Below are 24,895 nucleotides of genomic sequence, written 5' to 3' on the forward strand. Positions count from 1 at the left end.
GCTCTTCCCGGCCGGCCCCGCCCCCGCCATCACGTGACCAGCGGGGGTTTTCCCATTCCCTTTGGCGTGACGTCACGGAGGGGTGCAAGCCAATGGGTGTGCAGGCCGGCGGCGCCGGGGAATTCCGCCGCCCCGCCCCGCCCGCCGCCTGCCCGGCCCGGCGCCCCCCGCAGCCCCGGGCGCCGTGCGTCCAGCCCGGCCTTCGGCCCCAGCCTTGCGCCGCTCGCCGGTCCGTGATCGCCCCAGCAGACCGGGCCGTCCGGCTGCCCGGCTTGCCCTCGTGCGCGCTTCGCCCTGAGCGGGCCTTAGGGCTGTCGGTCCCCACGGGCCGGGCCATGCCGAGTCGCCGCACTCCTAGAGCGTCCGCGCCCGAGCTGGGGGCCCTGGGTAAGCCGAGTGGAACGTCTGGGGCGGGGCTCGGACTGGGGGTGCTCGGGACACTCGGAGTCATCTGCGGGCTCCCGCAGGACTCGCGCTTCGGTGCGGAGAGTAGGAGGGTGGCGGGGACGCTGCGCGAGGAGCCGGGCAGGAGGCAGAGGATGGTGACGGGTCCAGCCCGAGGTACAGCCTTGGCGTCCCGCTAAGGAGTGAGAAGGGGGCGGGGCCTGAGCCTGAGGCAAAGAAAGGGGCGGGACCCGGCCGCCAGCGCGAAGAGGGGCGGAGCCCGACTGTGAGGGGGCGGGGCCTGGTAGGTCTGGGGGCGGGGCAAACTCCGAGAGGTCCGAGTGGAGTCTCCCGGCTTACTAAGTGGGTGCGGCCTGCCTGAGCAGTGATGGGCGGAGCCTAATTTAAGGAAGTGGCTCTCCAGTCTCCAGATAAGGGGTCCAGGCAAAGGAGGAGGCGGGGCTTAGCGGCAAGCTGGGGGCGGGGCCTGACTTCGAGTGGGCGGAAATAAAGCTTGACAGGAAATAAAGGTGGGGTCGGGCTCTGAGAGCGCGAAGAAGAGGCGTGTGGCTCCATGAGTGGGCGGGACCTACCCTGAGCAGAAGGGGCGTGGCCTGACAAGCCTGGGGACCCGAAAGGGCCGGTCCTGCAGATGAAGGGCGGGGCCTGACGCAGGGCTGGAAAAGGGGCGGGGCCTGCAGTGAGACGGGAGGGAAGGGTTCTCCAATGACAAAGTGTCGGGGCTGGGATCGAGCCCGGGGGAAGAACGGAGAGGGGGTTTCCGGAGGTATTCCTCCCAGTCCGACCTTAACCGGGAAAGTAGCAGATGCTGGGCGGTGATGGGCATGGCCAGTGACGAACGGAAAGCCAGAACTTTGTCAAGAGTTAGAGAGGGCAGCCCGGCCTCCCCCGGAGCTCGGTAAGCAGGAGGGGCAGTCCGAGGCAAGCTGAGGACCGGGCTTGGCTCTGGTCCTCTAGCTGCCTGGCCCCGCATCGTCCGTTGACCCAGGTCTCCCTCTCACAGGTTCCAGTGACCTTTCTCCGCTGTCACTGACGGGCTCCAGGTCCACAGGTGAGCTACCTTCCACAGTCCCTGCTTGTATATGGAGGAGCCCCTGGGAGAGGATCGAGTGCGTCCACTTTGTCAGCCGTGGCCCTCCGCGCTGGCTTAAAGGACGCCGTACGTGTCCGTACTTCCATCTGCTGCCGGTCCCCTAAGCAGAGGCCCTTGTAGAGGTTGCCCACCATCCAGAATCTTGGGCCTTGAAACTGAAGTCCACATACGATGTTACCGCCCTCTCACTGGGTGAATGCACACTTCCCCAAAGCCACCTCAGTTTTCCTCATCTGTATGATGGATGTCATATACCCATTCGTTCTTTTGTGGGCGTGGAGAAAGTTGGATGAGTTGATGCTTACAAACCCACAGGGAGCATTCCAGTTAGTAGTGACTGTTCCGCGGCGTAGTCATGACAGTAAGAGCGTAATAACAGGCCGGGCGGTGGTGGCTCACGCCTTTAATCCCAGCACTCGGGAGACAGAGCCAGTCGGATCTCTGTAAGTTCGAGGCCATCCTGGGCTACCAAGTGAGTTCCAGGAAAGGCGCAAAGCTACACAGAGAAACCCTGTCTCGAAAAATAAAAAAACAAAAAGAGCGTAATAACAACTGTTATTAGTCATAAATTCTCAGACCGTGAGCATTCAAATCACATGGTGCTGGAGAACTGGCTGTGAGTTCTACATCCAGATTGGCAGGCAGCAGGAAGAGAGGGTGACGCTGGGCCTGGCTTGAGCATTTGAAACCTCAAAGCCCACCCCCAGTGACACACTTCCTCCAAGGCCACGCCTACTCCAACAAGGCCGTTCCTCCTAAAAGTGTCCCTCCCTATGAGCCTGTGGGGACCATTTTCATTTAGACCACCACCCACCCTGAATATGGCAAAATAAATACATAGAAAGCACAGACATTGTCAGGTGCAACTCGAATTTCTGAGTCTGAGTTTGGAAGACATTCTGAGGGCTTCAGTTTTAGGAACTTCCTAGGAGAGGCTCTTCTCATAGATGGCTATTCTAATAGGTCCCTCGAGCCTGGAGTCCCCATGCTTGGGAGGCTGAGGCAGGAAGATTTCAAGTTTGAAGTCCTCCTGTACACATAGGAGACCCGACCTCAAACAAGCAAACAAACAAAAAATCAGCGACATGATTTATTTTCTGAGATTTGCACAACAGAGCTGGATCTCATGAGTGTGAACACTCAGTAGCCTCTGTAGTTAGCCGGGCCTGGACTTCTCTTAGGGCGGACACCGGAAGTCCTGGAGTGGTCGTGGGGGAGGCTGAGAGTTTCAGAGGTGTAGAAAGGTAGGGGTGGCCTTGAAGGCAGGAGTGACCCCAGTGCTGGTTCTGGACGGGAACCAGCGGAGACCTGTGTGGGCCAAGACAGAGCTGGGACGCTTCCGAGGAGAGTCGTTCCTGGTGTCATCTGGTCATTTTTGTTTTCTCAAGACAGGGTTTCTCTGTGTAGTTTTGGTGCCTGTTCTGGATCTTGCTCTGTAGACCAGGCTGGCCTCGAACTCACAGATCCCCTGCCTCTGCCTCCCGAGTGCTGGGATCAAAGGTGTACGCAGCCACTGCCCAGCCTACCAGTTCTATATGAGAGCCACTGTTGGGCGTAGTCCCAGCCCTGCCCTTCAGGGCTCCCTACCCAGATGAGGAGGCTGGTCTGTAAACAAGTAACGGTGGTATTATGAAAAGCAGTAAGGGCTGTGAAGAGACCGCGGGGTCAGTGAGAGGACCGAGGGTCAGCGACAGTCAGTGATTGAACCGAGGGTCAGTGACAGTCAGTGATTGGACCGAGGGTCAGTGAGAGGACCGAGGGTCAGTGATTGGACCGAGGGTCAGTGAGAGGACCGAGGGTCAGTGATTGGACCGAGGGTCAGTGACAGTCAGTGAGAGGACCGAGGGTCAGTGAGAGGACCGAGGGTCAGTGATTGGACCGAGGGTCAGTGATTGGACCGAGGGTCAGTGAGAGGACCGAGGGTCAGTGATTGGACCGAGGGTCAGTGACAGTCAGTGAGAGGACCGAGGGTCAGTGAGAGGACCGAGGGTCAGTGATTGGACCAAGGGTCAGTGACAGTCAGTGAGAGGACCGAGGGTCAGTGAGAGGACCGAGGGTCAATGAGAGGACCGAGGGTCAGTGATTGGACCGAGGGTCAGTGACAGTCAGTGAGAGGACCTAGGGTCAGTGAGAGGACCGAGGGTCAGTGACAGTCAGTGAGAGGACCAAGGGGTCAGCAGTAGGGTGGGGACAGGGTGATGAAGCTGGGCCAGTGGAAGAGCAAACCCCTTCCTTCTGATGGGCAGTGAAGATGCGGCAGGCATGGTCCCACTCTCCAGTGTTCACAGTTGACAGTGTCATTTACTAAGAGAGTCTCATCTATGACAGGCAAGCTCTGAACTTCTGAACCCAGACCCCATGCCCAACCTGGAAGTGACTTTGTTTGTTGGATGGTTGGAGATAAGTGTCTTTCTAAGTTACCCAGGCTCGCCTGGAAGAGCTGCCATCCTCCTGCCTCAGCATCGAGTGCTGGGATGACAGCCGTGTGCCTCCCTGCCCAGCTCCCTGGGGTCTGCTGAGGACCACCAGGTAGAATTTCCTGAGTTTGGTTGACACAAGGTCTCACTCTATAGTGTAGGCTGGCCTGAACTCACTATGTAGCCCAGGCTGGCCTGAACTCACTATGTAGCCCAGGCTGGCCTCAAACTAGTGTCAGTTATCCCGCCTCAGGCTCTGAGTCCACATGCCATACAGCCTGGCAGTTCAGTTCGTCTTTGGATCTCTAGGTTCCTCCAGCAGAGATACCTAAGAAGGGTTTTTCAAAACAGGGTGATCTGAGGTTGGCACTGTCAGGTCCCCTCTACTCGCCAGGCCTCAGTGTACCCCATCTCACTGGAAGGGAGGGACCTTGGCATCTGCTGATCTCACAGATCAAATGAGATAAGGAGTACATGAAAATGCCTTCTAAGGGGCAAAGTTCTGGCTGCGAGGAGCCACTCCCTGAGTGTGGAGAAAGGGGGGAAGAGGAGAGGGAGGGGGAGGGACCCAGCTGATACTGGGATACTACTGCGATCAGTCCCCAGCCTTCACAACTCGAGGTGGGACAGTCACTTAGGTGACCCTCCCTGCCCTGTGACTTCTGGGCTTGTCTGCTTCCTCTGGCCTTCGCCGCGGTACTCCCCCCCCCCCCCCCCCCCCCGTCCTGTCTGGGGAATGATGGGAAGTTGGTTTCGATTACTTCCTTGCTGAGTTTTACTGGGAAGCAACGAGGCTTCTTCACTGGGTCCTAGTATGGCTGTTACCCTCGCCTCCCCATCCCCTCTGAGAAGTAGAGGTGAGCCTGAGATCTGGGGAACTGGGCTACGGTGCAGACAGAGCAGGCAGCACCCTGGGTTAGGTCAGCTTCGTGTTCAGACTATAGCCGTGATCTCTGGGGCCCAGAGTGGACTTCCAGGATGGAATCTTCATAATTTGCCTAGACTGCTCATGCCCATCATCTCCCCCAGCTCCCCCCGACCCCCCCACCCCCACCCCCCGCTGCTTTCCCACAAGTCCTGATAACAGGTCTGAGTGCTTTGGGGGGCTGGCTTTGGAGTTTCTTTGGGGGTGCTTTGATGCTGGACCCCCAGTATTGAGAACTGGAGGGACAGGCCGGAAGGGGTGATGGAGACGGGGGACAGGTGGGAGAGTCTGTGTTAGAAGATGTCCAGCCTGACAGTACCTGAACTTCACCTTTCTTTTCTCTTCCTTCCACAGATGAACTGGGTGAGTATCAGGTGTGTGGGAGGCCGAGGGGCCGGGTAGAGCGGGGACACGCCTGCCTTGTTTGATGGGAGCAGGTCCTGGTGTGATTCCAGGACTATTGAGGACTTGAGCAAGGTCACACCCCCAGGAACCAGAGCACTAAGTGTCCTGTGTTTCTGTTATCTGTAACCAGTGGATGTCATTGACCAGTTTCGATTATCTGTAACCAGTGGATGTCATTGACCAGTTTCGATTATCTGTAACCAGTGGATGTCATTGACCAGTTTCGATTATCTGTAACTCGTGGATGTCATTGACCCTTCTTGGACCAGGCCCAGTGCCAGGCACTGGGAATCCAGCTTTGCACAAAACTAAGTCGCTACCCCGCAGGAGCTGACAGTGTGGACTGGGGAGTCAGAAGACAAGAGGACGGAGGATGAGCAGGAGAAAGTGAGGCAGTACAGCCAGGCAGCCTGCATCCTGCCTGGAATCTCAGCACCCTCAAGGCGGAGGCAGGAGGATCAAAGAGAATTTGAGTCCAGTCTGAGCTACATAGTGAGTTTTAGGCTAGCCTGGGCTACAAAGTGAGATTCTGTCTCAGAAAAGGGGGAGAGAGACTGGGGCAGAGAAGAGAGAGGAGGAAAGGTAAAGAGGCGTGGCTTTCCTAGAAGGGAGCAGCATGAACTTTCTTACGGGCTGAATGGGGGAGACCTGGAAACCAGGAAAGAGGAGGGACAGATTCATGGCCCTGAAGGTGGCTGAGCTGGGGGTGCAACAAACAGAAGGGGTGTGGCTGCCTTTTCTGAGAGTGAATTTTTTTAATAATTAATTTAATTTAATGTGCATTGGTGTGAGGGTGTCAGGTCCCCTGGAACTGGAGTTAGACACAGTTGTGAGCTGCCATGTGCTTGCTGGGAATTGAACCCGGGTCCTCTGGAAGAGCAGCCAGTGCTCTTAACCACTGAGCCATCTCTGCAGCCCCAAGAGAGTGAATTTTAATGAGGGTTTTATAAGTAACCCAGGCTAAAGCTGGGCAGTGGTGGCGCACACCTTTAATCCCAGTACTTGGGAGGCAGAGGCAGGCAGATCTCTGTGAGTACCAGGACAGTCATGACTGCACAGAGAAAATCCTGCTTCAAAAACAAAACAAAATAAAAGTAGCCCAGGCTGGCCTTAAGGAGCTGAGAATGACCTTGAACTTCTGACCCTTCTCCGCCTCACTCCCAGGGCTGGGATGGATGAGTGCTGAGAGCGGAACCCCGGCTTCATGCCGTGCATGCTGGGCCAGCAATGCCGACTGAGCTGCAGCCTTCCGTTTGCCTATTTGAGGCAGGAACCTGCCATGTAGGCCAGGCTCAAATTCACCATCCCGTGGTCTTAACCTCCTGTGATGGATTTACACGTGTACCATCACACCTATATTATTATGATTATCATCATTAAATACTAGGCATTGAACCTAGGGCCTCCCCATGCTAGGCCTGTGCTCTACACACCCCCAGCCCCTCACTGGGGGATTCTAGGCAGGGCCCCTACCACTGAGCCACACCCCCAGCCCCTCACTGGGGGATTCTAGGAAGGGGTTCTACCACTGAGCCACACCCCAGCCCCTCACTGGGGTATTGAAAGGCAGACTCTACTAATGAAGCATATCCACATTTGAGGCAAATTTTATGTGCGGGACATTGTTAGCTTTTACTACCAAGGAATTGGGGGCCGTGAGAAGCCTCTAGGCAAAAGAGGAACAGGTTAGTACTAACAAAATCCCTCTGACTGTGTGAGACAGATAAATACAAGGGACAAAAGGCAGGACTGGAGGGGAGCTGGCAGCTGCCTTGGTCCATGTGGGAGATGGTGGATGGAGCAGGGGGCAAGAGCAGGAGAGGGAGACTCTAGGAAAAGTAAGTACGGTTTTGGAATAGAGGCACAGAGGCAGAAGTGCTGTGTGGAGTTCCTCCTGGCGGCACCGGCAAGAGGATCATGGACTGGAGAGCAGCCTTGGCCACACAGTGAGACCCTGTCTCAAAAACTCAAGGGGAGGGGTTGGGGAGCCTGCTCAGTGGTTAAGAGTGCTTGTTGTTCTCATAGAGAACCCGGGTTGGGTTTCCAGCAGTCACTCTGAAGGACTCACCACCACTGTAACTGCAGCTCCAGGACATCTGAAGCCTCTTCAGGCCTCTGCGGGCTGGACACTCATTGGCACACACCCCTGTATAGACACACACACACACACACACACACACACAATTTTAAAGCTCTTTAGAGGGCTGGAGAGCTGGCTTAGCAGTTAAGAACACTGGCTACTCTTCCAGATGTACCTGGTTCGATCCCCAGCACCCACATGGCAACTCCCAATCATTTATAACTCCAGTTCTGAGGGCTCTCTGGTGCCCTCTTCTGGCCTCTGAGGGCATTTGACCTTCCTGGTGGTGCACAAACATATGCAGGCAACCCCCCCACACACACACGCACGCACACACACACATACACGCTAAAATTAGGGGGGAAATCCTTTAAGGAAATCAAGGGTGAGCCGGGCAGTGGTGGCGCATGCCTTTAATCCCAGGACTCAGGAGGTAGAGCCAGGCAAATCTCTGTGAGTTCAAGGCCAGCCTGGTCTATATAGTTCTAGGACAGCCAGGGCTATGTAGAGAGACCCTGTCCCAAAATACCACAAAAAACAAGGGTGCTGCCGGGCGGTGGTGAGGAACGCCTTTAATCCCAGCACTCGGCTGGGCTACAGAGCAAGATCCAGGACAGGCACCAAAACTACACAGAGAAACCCTGTCTGGGAAAAACAAACAACAACAAAGGGTGAAGTGTAGGTGTGGTGTTCAGATCCCAGCAGAGGAAGGTGGACCTCTGTATGTTTGAGACCTGCTAGGTTCCAGGCCACCCATAGCTACACAGTGGACCCTGGCTGAGAACAATAACCAAAACCAAGAGGGGAACGTGTGAGAAGAAAGGGAGGGAGCCTAGCCCCGCCCTTCACCACCCTCACACGTCTGTCTGTCTGTCCTGCAGAAATCATCGACGAATACATTAAGGAGAACGGCTTTGGGCTGGACGGGGTGCAGCTGGGCGAGATGCCTCGCCTGGTGCCCCGCGGGCAGGCCCCACTGAGCAGCGTCACCTTGGGCCCAGCTACACCAGTACCTTCCTGGAGCTGCACCCTGGGCCGGCTGGTGTCACCCGGCCCGGGGCCACAGCCGCACCTGGTCATCACGGAGCAGCCAAAGCAGCGCGGGATGCGCTTCCGCTACGAATGCGAGGGCCGCTCTGCCGGCAGCATCCTCGGGGAGAGCAGCACCGAGGCCAGCAAGACTCTGCCCGCCATCGAGGTGCGTGCGGTTCTGCTACTGCCCTTGCTGGTGTGCCCGGGGATAGGATGGATGGCCGCGCTTCCACTCTCAGACCTCACAACAGCCTGGGGTGGTGGCTTCGGGAGATCGGGGCAGGACGATAATCGGACCAGCCTGGATTACAGAGTGTGGCCTTTTAAAGCAACAAGAGCAGCGACGGGTGAGATGGTAGCGGGTGGTTGTGTGAGGCTGTCCCAAAGACATGCCTTCCAAAGTTACGGTCAACATCCCACTCGGCCGGTAGAGGGCAGCACTCGCGCCAACGCCTGTGTGAAGTGTGTGTCACAGACTGGGCCTTTGCAGTTCAGGACTGCTTTCAGAGACTGACGCCAGCTGGGCCCAGACACTGATCCCGAGCAAAGTGGAGGGTTGTGTAAGAAATCAGTTTTTCTGTTGGATTTTTTTTCAGTGATGGAGATTGAACCTAGGTTTTGTACTTGTTAGGTAGGGGCTCTACCACTGAGCCACACCCCAGCCCCTCACTGGGGGATTCTAGGCAGGGGCTCTACCACTGAGCCACACCCCAGCCCCTCACTGGGGCATTCTAGGCAGGGGCTCTACCACTGAGTCACACCCCAGCCCCTCACTGGGGGATTCTAGGCAGGGGCTCTACCACTGAGTCACACCCCAGCCCCTCACTGGGGGATTCTAGGCAGGGGCTCTACCACTGAGCCATGGTCCCAGTCTTCATTTTTTACGTTTTATTTTGAGTCACATCCTCACTTGTTGCCCAGGTTGGCACTCACCTTTTTATCCTTCCTCAGCTCATGAATGGCTGGAATTACAGGCCTACACTACCAGGCCTGTTTTTCATTATGGTTACTTGTTGTTTTGAATTAGAGTTATAAACTGTTTCCCAGGCTGACCCCAAACTCTGAGACTCAAGAAGAGATCCTCAGCCCCGGAAATATGTGGAGCCATAGGTAGATGCCATCCCGTTCGGCTAACTTCCTTCTCTGTCTCTTGTCTTTCTGGCTCTCTCTAAATGAGCTGTTTGTTCAGCTCTTAGGAGTACATCTGCTGTGCACCGTGGCCCACGCCTTTCACCCCAGCCCTCGGGAAGCAGAGGCAGGGGTGTCCCTATGAGTGTGAGGCCAGCCTGGGCTACAGAGTGAGACTCTGACATCTTTATGCGCTGGATGCCGTGGTGCAGGCCTCCTAGCACTGTGGGGATTAGAGGCAGGAGAATCAAGGGTTCAAGTTCACTCTTCAACTATGTAAGTGAGCTCAAGGCTATCCTGGGCTACACGAGGCTTATCTCAAAAATCCAAGGAAGAATGGGAACATGGTGGCTCATACCTGTCATGTAGCACCTGGGAGGCTGAGCCAGAAGAATCAGGAGTTCAAGGTCAGCCTGGCTACATAGCAAATGAAAGGAAAGCCTGGGATACCTGAGCATTTGAGACCCTGTCTCAGAAACTATATGTTAAAAAAAAAAAAATCCAACAAAGAAAGAGAGGGGGAGGCGAGGAGCGGTCAGAGGAGGGAGATGAGATGCACGGCACATTGCAAGTCCCTGGCCACTGCTGACATGTTCAAGCTTTACATAGGGGAGCGATCCTCTTGGTGTGTTTTTTTTTTTTCTTTTAGATAGTGTTTGTCTGTGTAGCCCCGGCTACCCTGGAACTCGCTCTGTAGACCAGGCTGGCCTCGAACTCACAGAGATCTGCCTGCTTCTACCTCCTGAGTGCTGGGATTAAAGGCGTGCGTCACCACCGCCTGGCTGTTCGCTCTGTTTTATTAATGGCGTCGGCGGTGGGACCCAGGCTGGGAATTAACGGCAGCGCCAGGCAGGAGAGAGATCTCTACCAGGGCCATCCCCTGGTTTATCTAGGGAGAAGAGCTGAGCGTAGCCACAAGGGAGCCCCAGGGAGCTGAGGTGGGGACGGTCCATCGAGCGCCCTGTAAGCCCGTCTCTTCCTACAGCTTCGCGACTGTGGCGGGCTGCGGGAGGTGGAGGTGACGGCGTGCCTTGTTTGGAAGGACTGGCCACACCGAGTACACCCACACAGCCTCGTGGGGAAGGACTGCACCGATGGTGTCTGCAGGGTGCGCCTGCGGCCTCAGGTCTGCTCCAGGCACAGGTACCAGACCCTCACTCCACCCTCGACCCCAGCCTCTTCCCCTCGGCTCCGATCCAAAGGTGGACCTCGCCGCCTGGCAAAGTCTAGGGCGCAGGCGTTTGGGCTGGACTTTCATGGCTCATCTGGGCTGGATAGGGAATTCTGATCCTCCTGCCTCCACCTCCTGAGAGCTCAGGTGAGGTGTGGAGGCAGCGGTGTACCACTTGGGTCTGAAAACCTGCCACACCTGTTCACGTCTGTTCCAGTTTTCCTTTTTGTTTGGCCTTTTGAGACAGGGTCTTGCCGCGGAGTCAAAACTAACCTGGAACTCGAGATCCTCTTGTCTCAGTCTCCACAGGCAGGTTCCAGCAGACCCAGCTCATACCCAGTCTGTTTATCTCCGTTCTGGAGAGGAGGAGACAGGGTCAGAGGGGGAACAGAAGACAGATGCTCGGTTAGTACCCGAGCTGCACTGGACTCCAGCCTGATTTAACTGGGTTGCCCACAGCAGAGGACGCTTGTGGGAAGCGGTTCTCTCCTTCCACCGTGGGGTTCTGAGGACTGAACTAAGGTGGTTAGCCTGGCTGGCAAAGACCTTTACCTGCTAAGCCACTCATCAACCCTAGTTTTTGTTTTTTTTGAGACAAGGTCTCATGTAGGCCAGGCTAGCCTTAAATTCACTATTGTAGCTGAGGATGACCTTTTACTTTTTTTCTTTTTTCTTTTGACATTCTTACTATGTAGCCCTGGCTGGCTTGAAACTTGTTACCTGGGAAAGAGATCTTCCTGCCTTTGCCTCCCCAATGCTGGGATTTAAGAGTGAGTGTACCACCACACCGCTGACCTTGACCTTTTTTTTTTTTTTTTTTTTGGTTTTTCAAGACAGGGATTCTCTGTGTAGTCCTGGTTGTCCTGAAACTTGCTTTGTAGATCAGGCTGGTCTTGAACTCAGAGTGCTGACATTAAACCCATGTGCCACCACTGCCCGGCTACCTTGAACTTTTGATCCTCCTGCCTGTACCTCCTGAGAGCTAAGAGCACCACTTAGCCATTTATTGAGTTTCTCACTTAACTATTTTGGAGGCCTGTCTGTCTGTGTACCACAGGCTAGCCTCAAATTCTGGTTCCCCCTGCTCCAGCTTCTCAGGTATAGAGAGCCAGGTTTGTGTTGAGCTCTCTGGGGTATGAAGGAGGCTGGCTGGCATTTTTACATGGTAAATAAGGCAGGTTCTCGTTCTCACCCTGACTCCTGGTGGCCTCTGGGAGGTTCAAATCCCAGGTCTTTCCCGATGCTCTCCGAGCCCGGTGTCTGCAGCATCCAGAGGAGGCTGCCCTCACAGCCTCTTCTCCTGTCTCCTGCTCAGCTTTAACAACCTGGGCATCCAGTGTGTTCGGAAGAAGGAAATCGAGGCTGCCATCGAGCGGAAGATCCAGCTGGGGATTGACCCCTACAATGGTCAGTGCCTGCTGCCTCCCTCCCTCCCTCCCCATTGGTCGCTTTTCTTTCCTCTTCTTCCCTTATTTATTTATTTGGTTTTTTTGAGACAGGGTTTCTCTGTGCAGCCCTGGCTGTGCTGGAACTCACTCTGTAGCCCAGGCTGGCCTCGAACTCACAGAGATCCACCTGCCTCTGCCTCCCGAGTGCCGGGATTAAAGGTGTGCGCCACCACCACCCCAATTCTTTCTTTAAAAAAATATTAAAGAATATTGCATGTGTGTGTGGGGTTTGTGTAGTATGGATGTGCCTGTGGATGTGGAAGCATACCCTAGAGGAGTCAGCTCCCTCCCTCCACCACGTGGGTTCTCCAGCTTTGCAGCAAGTGTGTTTACCTACTGAGCCATCTCACTGGCCCCTTTATTTGATTTCATTTTGGTTTTCAAGACAGTGTCTCAGTGTAGACCAGGCTGGCCTTGAACTCACCATATAGCTGAGGATGTCCTTGAACACTGGATCTTTTTGCCTCCACCTCCCCAGTGCTGGGATGACAAGTGTGCATCCCTGGCCCCCTTCCCCTCCACCACCCTGCCTCCAGCCGCTCAGCTGCCTCCAGCCTCCCTTTGTCCTCTCCCAGCTGGCTCTCTGAAGAACCATCAGGAGGTAGACATGAATGTCGTCAGGATCTGCTTCCAGGCCTCCTATCGTGACCAGCAGGGACAGTTGCGCCGCCTGGATCCCGTTCTCTCTGAGCCTGTCTACGATAAGAGTGAGTCAAGGCTGCCATGTCCCTTGGGATTAACTCCTCACAGGGCTCAGAAAGCACCCCAACAGTGGCATGGATGAGCAGGGCATCACTGAGGTTTTCCATTTGTTTTTGCTACATTTACACAGTGGTTTGACGTTCACAGTCTCAGGGAGCTGGGGCTGTACTTCTTCCATTCACTCTCGCTTTTTCCCTCCTGGGCACACGGTGAGTGCCATAGCTCCAGACATCACATTTGCATTCAAAGCCTGGGGTGGGCAGTGTCACCCCACGTGCGTGTACACTTTGCACCTTGTCTGTTTCTGTGGTTAGTTCTCCTTTCTTTTTGTACTTTGTGTTAAGTTGTTCCTTGACAGTTCTGTACACGTGTACAGTACACTATGTTCCCTCACTGCCCCTCACCCTCATCTTAAATCCCTCCCACAGGCCCCTTCTACACTCTTACCTCTGTGTTTTGTTTCGTAACCCACTGGTTTTCACCGGGGTCCCTGTATGACCACCGCCTGGGACTATCCACTCCAGCCTGGTGGGCACACTAACAGCAGCAGGGTGACGGTCTCCCCAGAATCCATCAGTAGCCAATAGTTCATTTTGAGACAGCCTGCAGCTGGCCTCGATTGTCTGTGTAGCTGGAGATGACCTTGGACTCCTGACCTCCTGCCTCTACCTCCCGAGTGCAGAGATGACCAGCGTGAACTACTGTAACCCATTTACTTGGACTAGGGATCAAACCCAGGGTTTTGGGCATGTTAGGGAAGTTCTTGAGCCACATCCCCAGCCCTGTGTTTATTGTTTTAAGACATGATCCCACTACGTAAATGAGCAAATCAGCAATCCTCCTGCCTCCACCTTCAGAGTGGAGTTCTGGCCATTGTACAGTGTACGTAGTACCTTCCTGCCTGAGTGCTGGAATTGCATGCCTGACATTATACAGCTTTTGCTCGAAGCCTCTGCACATGCTCTCTTTGGTGGGAGTTTGGCCGTTTGCTCCTCTGAGCATTCAGCAGTGGCCGTAGGGAAGTAGGTGATGCTCTGATTGACCAGGTCTAGGCCATAGGATTATTGCTGACCTAAGGGATGGCTCAGCACTCTTCACTCCCCATGGCTGAGGTGGAGTGGCTCCTAGTTTTCAGATCTGTTAATAAAAGAAGAGCAAGGACCACTGGTCAGGCTAAACAAGGGTGCACTACAAGACATCAGGTCAGGTGGCAAGTAGACCTGGTGACACGTGCTTGTAATCCCAGCCACAGGAGGCTCAGGCAGGAGGATGGTAAGTAAGTTCAAGGCTAGCTTGGGCAACTGAACAACATTAATCAAGGTGATTAAAAAATGAGAGCTGAGAGCCTGACTCAGTGGTAGAGCCCCTGCCTAGAATCCCCCAGTGAGGGGCTGGGATCATGGCTCAGTAGTAGAGCCCCTGCCTAGAATCCCCCAGTGAGGGGCTGGGGTGTGGCTCAGTGGTAGAGCCCCTGCCTAGAATCCCCCAGTGAGGGGCTGGGGTGTGGCTCAGTGGTATAGCGCCTGCCACTCTGTGGGGGGAAACAGTAAAACAAAAACAGTATTTCAGGTTGTGAATCCTCATCTGGGGACCTTGTGTCACCCTGGACATGCCAAGTCTTCCTGAGTGTGAGGGTCTCCATTTTGGATGGACACTAAGCAGATTTCAGAGTGGAGTTCTGGCCATTGTACAGTGTATGTTGTACCTTCCCGCCTGAGCATCCTATGTCCCACCTGGATGGTGTCTTCCCTCTCCTGTCTCTCACCTGTCAGCAAGCACCGCGGTGTGGGGACTGAATTGTCATTTTTCCTTCCCAGAGTCCACCAACACTTCAGAGCTGCGGATTTGCCGCATCAACAAGGAGAGCGGGCCATGCACAGGTGGTGAGGAGCTGTACTTGCTGTGTGACAAGGTGCAAAAAGGTGAGGGGTCCACAGGCCTTGTACAGTCCAGAGGCAGAGGTGGGTGCTGGTGTTCCCCGGGCAGCACTCCGGAGGGAGTCAGAGCCCTGCTACAGAGTCAGGCAGACGCAGGCAGTGCCTTTGTTTGCTAGCTCATCTCCGCCAGGTATGGAAGCCTGTGAGCTGACCAGGGGCATGCAGTGCTCTTTCGGGACGCTGCCTTGAATTTGAATTTCTAAATTCAATTGCACAGATGCTTTAAGAGGGGCTAGGGTGTGGTCGTGCACACCTTTGATCCCAGCACTTGGGAGGCAGAGGCAGGCACATCTCAGTGAGTTCGAGGCCAACCTGGTCTACAGAGTGAGTTCCAGGACAGCCAGCACTGTTACACAGAGAAACCCTGTCTTGAAAAACCAAAAAAAAGGGGCTGGAGAGATGGCTCAGTGGTTAAGAGCACAGGCTGCTCTTTCAGAGGTCCTGAGTTCAATTCCCAGCCAACCACAGGGTGGCTCACAACCATCTATAAAGAGATCTGGTGCCCTGTTCTGGAGTGTGGACATGCATGCAGATAGAGCATCCATATACATAAATAAGTAAATCTTTTTTTAAAAAAAAAAAAAAACCAGACTGGGGGCTAGGAGTGTGGCCCAGTAGGAGAGTACCTGCCTAGAATCCCCAGTGAGGGGCTGGGGGTGTGACTCAGTGGTAGAGCCCCTGCCTAGAATCCCCCAGTGAGGGGCTGGGATGTGACTCAGTGGTAGAGCCCCTGCCTAGAATCCCCCAGTGAGCGGCTCAGTCATAGGGTAAGTACTTATCTAGTATGGACGAGGCCCTGACTGTCACCCCCAGGACTGTAATGTATAATAAACCAGTCTGACGGCACATGTCTGTAATCCCAGCACCCTGGAAGGGTGAAGCAAGAGGGTTCCAAGCCAGCCTGATCTACACAGTGAGACTCTGTCTCAAAAATCATACAAAACAACAACAAAAGAAGGAAAATGTGAATGATACTATTGCACAAATAATTGTTTTTATAACAAAAACCTGGAGCCAGATGTTGGGGTAAACGCTGAAAGATCAGAGGAAACAAGCCACATCCACTTCTCACCTCGCCAACTCCTCAGCCGATCCTGTCTCCACGATTCCTTAGATGGAAAGGGCTTGGGTTCCTGTCTCCTCACACCTTATATTCCTTTCTTTACCCAGCCGTATCAGTTCCTGCCTCAACCTTCCTAGTGCTGGGATTAATAGCGTGTGTGCTTCCCAAGCAAAGTGCTGGGATTAAAGGTGTGCGCTGCCCCCGCCACCTGGTGCTGTTATTTCTTTTTTGTGTGTGGGTATTTTGTTTGCATGTATGTCTGTGTGCCAGGTGAGTGCGTGCTTGAGGGTGTTGGATCCCCTGCAACTGGAGTAATAGATGGTTGTGAGCTTCCATGTGGGTGCTGGAAAGAGAATCCTAGTCTTCTGGAAGAGCAGCCAGTGCTCTTAATTGCTGAGCCATCTCTTCAGACCCTTGTGTTTGTTTTTATTAGGAATGTTTGGAATCCTAGGATGTGATGCTTGTAGGCTGAGGCTCTACCACTGAGCCACGCCCCCAGGCCCTCACTGGGGGATTTTATACAAACTCTATACTACTGAACTGTATCCCTAGTTCTTTTACACCAATTTTTGAGATAGAGTCTCAGTCATCTAGGCATACCTTGAATTCACAATCCTCCTGCCTCAGTCTCCTAAGTGCTGAGATTGCAGGTCTTTGTCACCATACCTGTGTTAGTTTCTTTTGTGGGTAGTTGGGTTTGTTGTTTGTTTGTTTGTTTTGGACAGCGGTTCACTGTGTTTCCCTGGCAGACCAGAATCTCACAGTGTAGACCAGGCTGCCTTCAAACTACCGAGGTTCTCCTCCTCTGCCTCCTGAGTGCTAGCATTAAAAGTGTGCACCACTGTGCCCAGCCTCCCTGGGTAATTTTATTGTTTGACATACTGGTTTGACTGGGGGGAGACTGAGTGAGTAGGGCTCAGTGGCCCATTCCAATCCTCTGGCTTAGCTGCGTCCTTACCCTGACCTCCCTCCACCAGAGGACATATCCGTGGTGTTCAGCACGGCTTCCTGGGAAGGCAGAGCTGACTTCTCTCAAGCTGATGTGCACCGGCAGATTGCCATTGTGTTCAAGACACCACCCTACGAGGACCTGGAGATCGCAGAGCCCGTGACTGTCAACGTGTACCTACAGAGGCTCACGGACGGGGTGTGCAGTGAGCCTCTGCCTTTCACGTACCTGCCTCGGGATCACGGTAACCGCGCCACCCACAGCTACCCTCACTCTGGAGACCAGGTCTTTGGCCTTGCTTGAGGAAGTGTAGCTGGGGAAGAATTAGAAGCAGGAAGCGGAGTGGAGAGGTGGCTCAGAGGTTAAGAGCACTGGCTGCTCTTCCAGAGGTCCTGAGTTCAATTCCCAGCACCCACATGGTGGCTCACAGCCATCTGTAATGAGAGCTGGCGCAGATCTGGTGCCCTCTGCATGTATGCCTGTAGGCAGAACACTGCACACATAATAAATAAATATTAAAAAATAGTTAGAAAAGAAAAAGAGGCAGAAAGCAGGGCTGGGGCAATAGCTCAGTTAGTAAAGTGCGTGCCCTGCAGGCATGAGGACCTGAGTTCAATTCCCAGCATCCTGGTAGAGAGCCAGGCAAGTTCCAAGCACTGGAAAGATGGAGTTGAGTCAGCTGGATTCTAACCTGAGACGTCTAACCAGCAAGACCCAAGCTGGCCAGCAACCGCAGGCCGCTAGGAAGCTGCATCTCAAAACAGAAGAGCAAAATAAAACAGAAAGATGACAGATGAGGAATGTCAAGCAAGGTTGACATTGGTCTCCACACACATGCACAGACAGTGTCCACACAGAGAAGGTGAGAGCAGCTGGACTGCAGAGGCCCTGAGGGAGGAGCCAGGGCAGCGGTGGTGCATGCCTTTAATCCCAGCACCCGGATCTCTGTGAGTTCGAGGCCAGCCTGGTCTCCAGAGCAAGATCCAGGACAGGCTCCAAAAACTACACAGAGAAACCCTGTCTCAAAAAAACAAAACAAAACAAAACAAACAAAGGACCTCTGTGTCTGTCACAGTGACCTATGTGTCTGTCACAGTGACCTCTGTGTCTGTCATGGTGACCTCTGTGTCTGTCACAGTGACCTCTGTGTCTGTCACGGTGACCTCTGTGGCTGTCACGGTGACCTCTGTGTCTGTCACAGTGACCTCTGTGTCTGTCACAGTGACCTCTGTGTCTGTCACAGTGACCTCTGTGGCTGTCACAGTGACCTCTGTGTCTGTCATATGACCTCTGTGTCTGTCACAGTGACCTCTGTGGCTGTCATATGACCTCAGTGTCCGTCACAGTGACCCCTGCAGTTAACTGCTGTATGACGTTTTGATGCTTCTGTCTCTCCTGAACAGACAGCTATGGTGTGGATAAGAAGAGGAAGCGGGGACTGCCTGACGTCCTTGGGGAACTGAGTAGCTCTGGTGTGTCCCTCCACCCCTCCCCACCCCCACCCCCAGCCTCTTGGGAGGGGACAGGTAACCTGCTTGGGGAGGGTGGGTTGGGAGGGTAAGGAACCCTTGTCTCCACCTTCCCTCAGACCCACACGGAATTGAAAGCAAACGACGGAAAAAGAAGCCAGTGTTCTTGGACCACTTCCTGCCCGGCCACAGCTCAGGTGAGTGCAGCATCTGCAGCCTTCTCCTCCCCGTGTGGGCCAACAGGAACCCCGCCCTGTTTTTCTGATTTTCTTTTTTCTCACAATTTAAAAAGAGTATTTTGTCTTGTGTGTATGTATGCATGGGTATTTTGCTTATACATATGTCTGTGTACCATGTGCATGCCTGGGGCTTGTAGAGGCCAGAAGAGGGGGTCAGGTCCCCTAGAACTGTAGTTACTGATGGTTGTGAGCTGCCGTGTGGATGCTGGGAACAGAACCTGGGTCCTCAGCAAGAGTAGCCAGTGCTCCTAACCACTGGGCCATCCCTTCAACCTTTTTTTTATTTCTTCACTTCCTCTGAACGCTGTTCCAAGGTCAGCAGCTGACCACACATCTAGCAACATGGAGTAAAAAGAATAAGGGAATCCCAGCACTCGGGAGGCAGAGGCAGGAGGATCTCTGTGAATTCGGGGCCAGCCTGGTCTATAGAGCAAAATCCAGGAAAGGCGCAAAGCTACACAGAGAAACCCTGTCTCGAAAAACCAAAGGGGGAAAAAAAGAAGAAGGGGTCTAGGAACCAGGCAGTGGCTCACGTCTATGATCCCAGTCCTCAGGAGACTGAGTTAGGGGAATTACTAATAGTCAAAGGCCAACGTAGTCTACATAAAGTTCCAAGACAGAGAGACTCTGTGCCAAACATTACTTCTCACGGAAGAGTAATTAGAAGGCTTTGGAGACAGAACAAACATTGTGATCTCTGCAGGGAATACATTTCCTGTGTGACTTTTTCCAAGTTGCTCCACCTCTCTGAGCCTCAGGGATCCTTAGAAAAAATCTTTTAAATATTACCTTTTAACTTTATTTTATTAATTTCTGTGATGATGTGTGTATAATATGGGTGCATGTGTGTCACAGCACATGTATGGAGGCAGGCTAGATATGGTATTGGATGCCTTTAGTCCTAGCACCTGGGAGGCAGAAGCAGGTACATCTTTGTGAGTTCAAGGCTGGCTTGGTCTAAACAGCAAGTCCCAGGCTAGCCAGGACTACATAGTGAGACCCTGTCTCAAAACCAACCAACCAACCAACCAACCAAAACATAGAACCCCAACTCTGTAGATAGAGTCAGTCCTTTCCATCTTCACAGAGGGTTCCACGCATTGAACTCAGGTCACCAGGGATCTGTAGCAAGTATTTTCACCTGCTGAGTGATTGCACCCGACCTGGAAGATCTTCACAGATCTGGGCTTGTGCACTGCCTTTTACTCTGGGCTGGGCTGTGGCTGACTAGGCAGCCAGCTGGTCATGTGGCATGCCAGAGCCCTGCATTTCTCCTCTCCAGCACCACACAATTCAGATGCAGCGGCACATGCTTGGGATCTCACCAGCCCAGTTTTGTTTGTCTGAGACAGGGTCTCTCTCTGCAGCCCTGGCTGGCCTGGACCTCCCTATGTAGATCAGCTTGGCTTTAAACTCATAGGCATCCTCCTGCCTCTGCCTCTTGAATGCTCAGGTTAAAGGTGGGTATCACCACATCTGGCCCTAATTTTGTCCTTATTTTGAGTCAGCGTATCTGTCTAGCCCAGGCTAGTCTGGAACATATGGAACCCTGTCTCAGCCTCCCAAATGCTGGAATTACAGGTATGAGATACCAGGGCCAACTCAGTTATTTCATTTTATTTATCTATTTTTAAGGTCTGTCACCCAGGCTAATAGTAGAGGAGTGACCTTGAACTTCTCATCCTTCTCCCTCTACCTCCCAAGTGCTTAGGTTATTGGCATGTACTATCACTCTGGGTTTATGTGGTCCTGGGGATTGAACTCAGGGCTTCATGCTTGCTAGGCAAGGACTCTCGCAACTGAGCTACATTCCCCAGATCTAAATCAGTTTCTTTCTTTCTTTTAAATGTTTAATGATTTATTTATTTATTTTGTGTGCATTGGTGTTTTGCCCGCATGTATTTTTTGAGAGAGTTCCAGGTTCCCTGGAACTGGAATTACAGACAGTTGTGAGCTGCCATGTGGGTGCTGGGAATTGAACCCGGGTCCTCTGGAAAAGCAGCCAGTGCTCTTGACCACTGAGCCGTCTCTCCAGCCCCCTAAGTCAGTTCCTTTTTTTTTTTTTTTTTTTTTTTTGAGACAGGGATTCTTTCTCTGTGTAGCTTTGGAGCCTGTCCTGGATCTCACTCTGTAGCCCAGGCTGGCCTCGAACTCACAGAGATCTGCCTGGCTCTGAATTTAAAGGCGTGCGCCACCGCCGCCCAGCAGTTGGTGACAGGCCCCAGGCGTGTCTGTGCCTGCTCCCCGGTTTGCACACCACTGCTGTACCCTGCTTGTCACAGGAACCAAAGGCACAGAGAGGTGCTGGGGCCAGGGGTGGCGGTGCGGAGAGAGCCGCACACTGAGGACATCTGTCTGGAAGGGCAGTGGTGAGTGTGAGGCTGACAGCAGCTGGCCCAAGGATGGCATCCAGCTCCTCTCCAGTTCCGAGCCTCTTCCCAGCACAGCCACCTCCTGGCCTGTTCTGACCACAGAAATGTATCCGTGTGCACTCATGGGCACGCACATACACACAAAAAAGAAAAAGGTGAGATCTGGGTGGTGGTGGCGCAAACCTTTAATCCCAGCACTCGTGAGACAGAGGCAGGCGGATCTCTGTGAGGTCGAGGCCAGCCTGGTCTATGGAATGAGTTCCAGGGCAGCCAGGGCTACACAGAGATACCCTGTCTTGAGAAAACAAACAAACAAACAAAAACAAAAAAGAAAATGATAAAAACAAAGGAATGTCTCCTCACTACCTCAGCTTGCTTCAAGGCACCCAAGTCCCAGCTAGTCACTCAGAGGCTGGCACCGGAGCCAGCCAGCCAGCCCTGCGGTTTGCTGTGCCACGGCCCTGTCTGGTTTTCATGCAGCCGGTGCACAGCGACTCTGCCCCTAGCAACCACCGATCCTCGCCATCTCCACCAGCTGCCCTCAGGTTTCCCAAGTCTCATGGCCCCGCCCAAGCACACAGTGTGATGATTAGAAACCCGCCTCCAAAAAACGGCCTAGGAATTCGGAGTATATGGACTTTCTGTTTTTTTAAGCAGTCTCATCAGCCCTAGCAGATATTAAACTCACAGAGATCCATTGGCTCCTGCTGGGATTAAAGGTATGGGCCACCAGTCCAGGCCTTGCTAAAGCAGTTCACTTTCAGATGTATCACACCAAGCTTCGGAGTGACAGGCTGGAGCCTCGTTTCTCTCTCCCAAGGACAGTGGGGCGGGAACTGCACCAGGAACGGTCTGCTGGCTCCCTGAGCGGCACACCCCTTGCCCCTTTTAATGCATGGTTTCCATCTCCTGGCCAAAGGTAGATGCTGCAGCTCTTGCCGGCGACTCCACGCTCCAGTTAGCAGAACATTCGTGAGTTCTTGTTTCCTTCTGCTGCTGTGAGAAACACCAAGACCAAATTGCAGCAGCTCAGGGGGGGAGGAGGCAAGCATTTAATTTCAGCTTTAGGTCACCGTTCATCACTAAGGGATGAACTTGAAGTGGAAACCATGGTGGAACACCGACTGGCTTGCTCACTGGCAGACCCATGCTTGGCTAGTGTTTTAATTCAGCCCAAGACAACCTGCCCAGGGAATGTTGCTGCTCATGGTGGGCTGGGCCATTCTATCCAATTAACAACCAAGACAATTCCCTATAGTGATGCCCCTAGGCCAATCTGATCTGGGCATTCCTTCAGTTAGAATTCCCTTCTCAGGTGACTCTAGGCTGTGTCAAACTGACAGTTAAAGCTAACTAGGACATATGACAGCAAGAAGGGCAGGTATGGTGGCTCACACCTGTAAATCCAGCACATGGGAGGCTGAGGGAGGACTCCAGTGTGGTGAGTTCTACTGTGGCTGCAAGGGAGTCTCTGTCTCTCTCTCTCCCTCTCTGTCTCTGTGTGTCTGTTTGTCTGTCTCCCTCCATACCCACTTCACCACAGCTATATTCTCAGCCCTGCTCTTTTTTTGGGAGCCTGGCTCCAGCTCTGGTTCTGTGAGTGGATAGCCTGTGACTGGCTGTTATTTTACTCACTGCCTTTAATAATTTGCTTTTGGGGGGCTGGAGACAAGGCTCAGAGGTTAAGAGTACTTACTGGCTGCTCCTCCAGAGGTCCTGAGTTCAATTCCCAGCAACCACATGGTGGCTTATAACTATATGTAATGAGATCTGGTGCCCTCTTCTGGCCTGCAGAGATACATGCAGGCAGAACATTGTATATATAATAAATAATCTTTAAAAATATGTATATTAAAAATAATAATTTGCTTATTAAAGAAGAATGATGGACTGGGGGTTATAGCTCCATTGTGAGAGGGAACTTAGTGTACAAAGCCTTGGGTTTGATCCCCAGCACCACGTAAAAACTCAGATGTTGTAGCACTTGGGAGGTGGAGGCAAAAGAATCTGGAGTTCAGAGATATCTTTGGCTATTTAGCACATCTAAGGTTAGCCTGGGCTACAAGAGACCATGTCCTATGTTTAAAGATTTTTTAAAATATTTATTTATTTATTTTGCATGTATGTGTGTGCACGCATGCTGTGCACAGGTTGCATGTGGAGATCAGAACACAACTCACAGGAGTCAGTTTTCTTCTCTCACCACGTGGGTTCCGGGGACTGAACTTGCAGTAGTCATCAGGGATGGCAGTAAGCACCTTTAACCAGTGAGGGGTCTGGATGGCCTGAGACCCTGCCTTTACTTTTACTTATTTACCTGTACACGCATGCAGGTCAGTGTGCGGGTGGGCACGGGCATGCAGTTGCCCACGGAGGCCAAGAGGGGGCGTCAGATCCTCAGGAGCTGGAGTTACAGGTGGATTTGAGCTGCTGAAAGTGGAGACTGGAACCCGACCCTCTTCCTTTGCAAGAGCAGCAGGTGTTCTTAACCACTGAGCCATCCCTCCACCACGACCTCCTTAAAGGCAGGGTCTTGTGGAACCCACATGTATACATTATAAGCAAAGGCAAACACACATACACATTGAAAGAGCATGGTCTAGAGAGAGGGCTGAGTGGATAAAGAGAATAAAGGCTGCCATGCAAGCTCGGATCTGAGTTCTGTCTCCATATAGAGGTAGCAGAGTGAAATGACTCCACAAAAGTGAACTCTGACCTTCCATGCACAATGGCAGTGGGTATGCCTACTCACATACGTCGTGTACACACACACACACACACACACACACACTGAAATGGGGTGGTGGTATTTCCTTCTTACTTAGGTTAAGGTTAGGACACACACACACACACACACACACACACACACACAATGAAACGGGGTGGTGGTATTTCCTTCTTACTTAGGTTAAGGTTAAGGGCCTAAGATAGAATACACTTGCTGGGCGGTGGTGATGCACCCTTTAATCCCAGCACTCAGGATGCAGAGGCAGGCGGCCTGGTCTACAATGCGAGTTACAGGACAGCCAGAGAAAACAACACAAAACAATACATTTAGTACGATGGGGTCCAGGTTAGTTATTGCGTGGCCAGCGGTGGGTCCTAAACCAGCCACCCTTCTCTCTTCACTAGGCCTGTTCCTCCCGCCGTCAGCTCTGCAGCCGACAGACGCCGATTTCTTCCCTAGCACCATATCCCTTCCCGGCTTGGAGCCTCCTGGCGGCCCTGACCTCCTGGACGATGGCTTTGCCTATGACCCTTCTGCCCCTACACTCTTCACCATGTTGGACCTGCTTCCCCCAGCACCACCTCTTGCCAGCGCTGTGGTGGGTGGTGGGGGTGCAGGGGCCAGCGTTGTGGAGTCTCCCGGCCCAGATCCCCTGACTCTGGACTCGTATGCAGCCCCAGGTCCCGGGGATGTTGGCACCGCCAGCCTTGTGGGCAGCAACATGTTCCCCAACCAATACCGAGAGGCAGCTTTTGGGGGTGGCCTCCTGTCCCCAGGGCCTGAAGCCACGTAGCCTCTGAGGTGCCAGAGGAGGTACTGGGTGAGGAGTGTGGTGCAGCACCCCATTCCCTGAGGCCAACCTTCATCAGTCTTCCAGCTTCCTCATCCTGAATCGGACATCTGCAGTGCTGGCAAGAAGCTGGGGTGAGCTCCAGTTCTCCTTGAGCCCATTTTACAGATGAGACTGCTGAGTCTGAAGAGGAAAAGGGATCCTGTAGGTGGGCCCCTTCTCAGGACAGATTCTGAGAGATTGTACATAGGGGAGGAGGGAGCAGATCCCCGACCCTCTTCCCTGATCCTGAAGGTGGGGGTAGGTTGTTTGTGCAGTTTTCCCAATAAAAATTAGTTTTTTTTTGAGCCTTGGGGGTCGCCTCTCTTCTTTGCCTGGGAAACAGTAGGTTAGTCTGGAATGGAGCAATTGTGGCTGAGGAGCTGGTGAGGTGGCTCCGTGGTTAAGAGCTGTTGCTGCTCTTGCAGAGGACCTGGGTCAGTCCCACCACCCACATGGCAGCTCAGAGTGTGAGCTGGCTATTCTCAGTTATCAGCTTGGCT

At 53.3% G+C, this 24,895-nt stretch overlaps 1 protein-coding gene across 4 annotated transcripts; it reads left to right on the top strand.

The window, feature by feature from the left end:
• Positions 1-145: 145 nt before the first annotated feature.
• Positions 146-24,700, top strand: Relb (RELB proto-oncogene, NF-kB subunit). 4 transcript variants are annotated; one of them, XM_028893871.2, is made up of 12 exons: positions 146-387; positions 1,409-1,456; positions 5,195-5,203; positions 8,207-8,523; positions 10,471-10,628; positions 11,972-12,063; positions 12,680-12,811; positions 14,624-14,728; positions 16,784-16,999; positions 18,159-18,227; positions 18,344-18,421; positions 23,968-24,700. In XM_028893871.2, exons 1-12 carry the CDS (start codon positions 336-338, stop codon positions 24,354-24,356), a joined length of 1,665 nt encoding a protein of 554 aa, XP_028749704.1. In that variant the 5' UTR covers positions 146-335; the 3' UTR covers positions 24,357-24,700. The 4 variants fall into 4 exon arrangements, with proteins under 4 accessions (XP_028749704.1, XP_028749705.1, XP_037057560.1 ...); XM_037201660.1 differs by lacking the exon at positions 146-387 and adding an exon at positions 1,146-1,303; XM_028893872.2 differs by lacking the exon at positions 5,195-5,203.
• The last annotated feature ends 195 nt before the right edge of the window (positions 24,701-24,895 follow it).

Source organism: Peromyscus leucopus, chromosome 1 (assembly GCF_004664715.2).
Source record: "Peromyscus leucopus breed LL Stock chromosome 1, UCI_PerLeu_2.1, whole genome shotgun sequence".
Lineage (NCBI taxonomy): Eukaryota > Metazoa > Chordata > Mammalia > Rodentia > Cricetidae > Peromyscus > Peromyscus leucopus.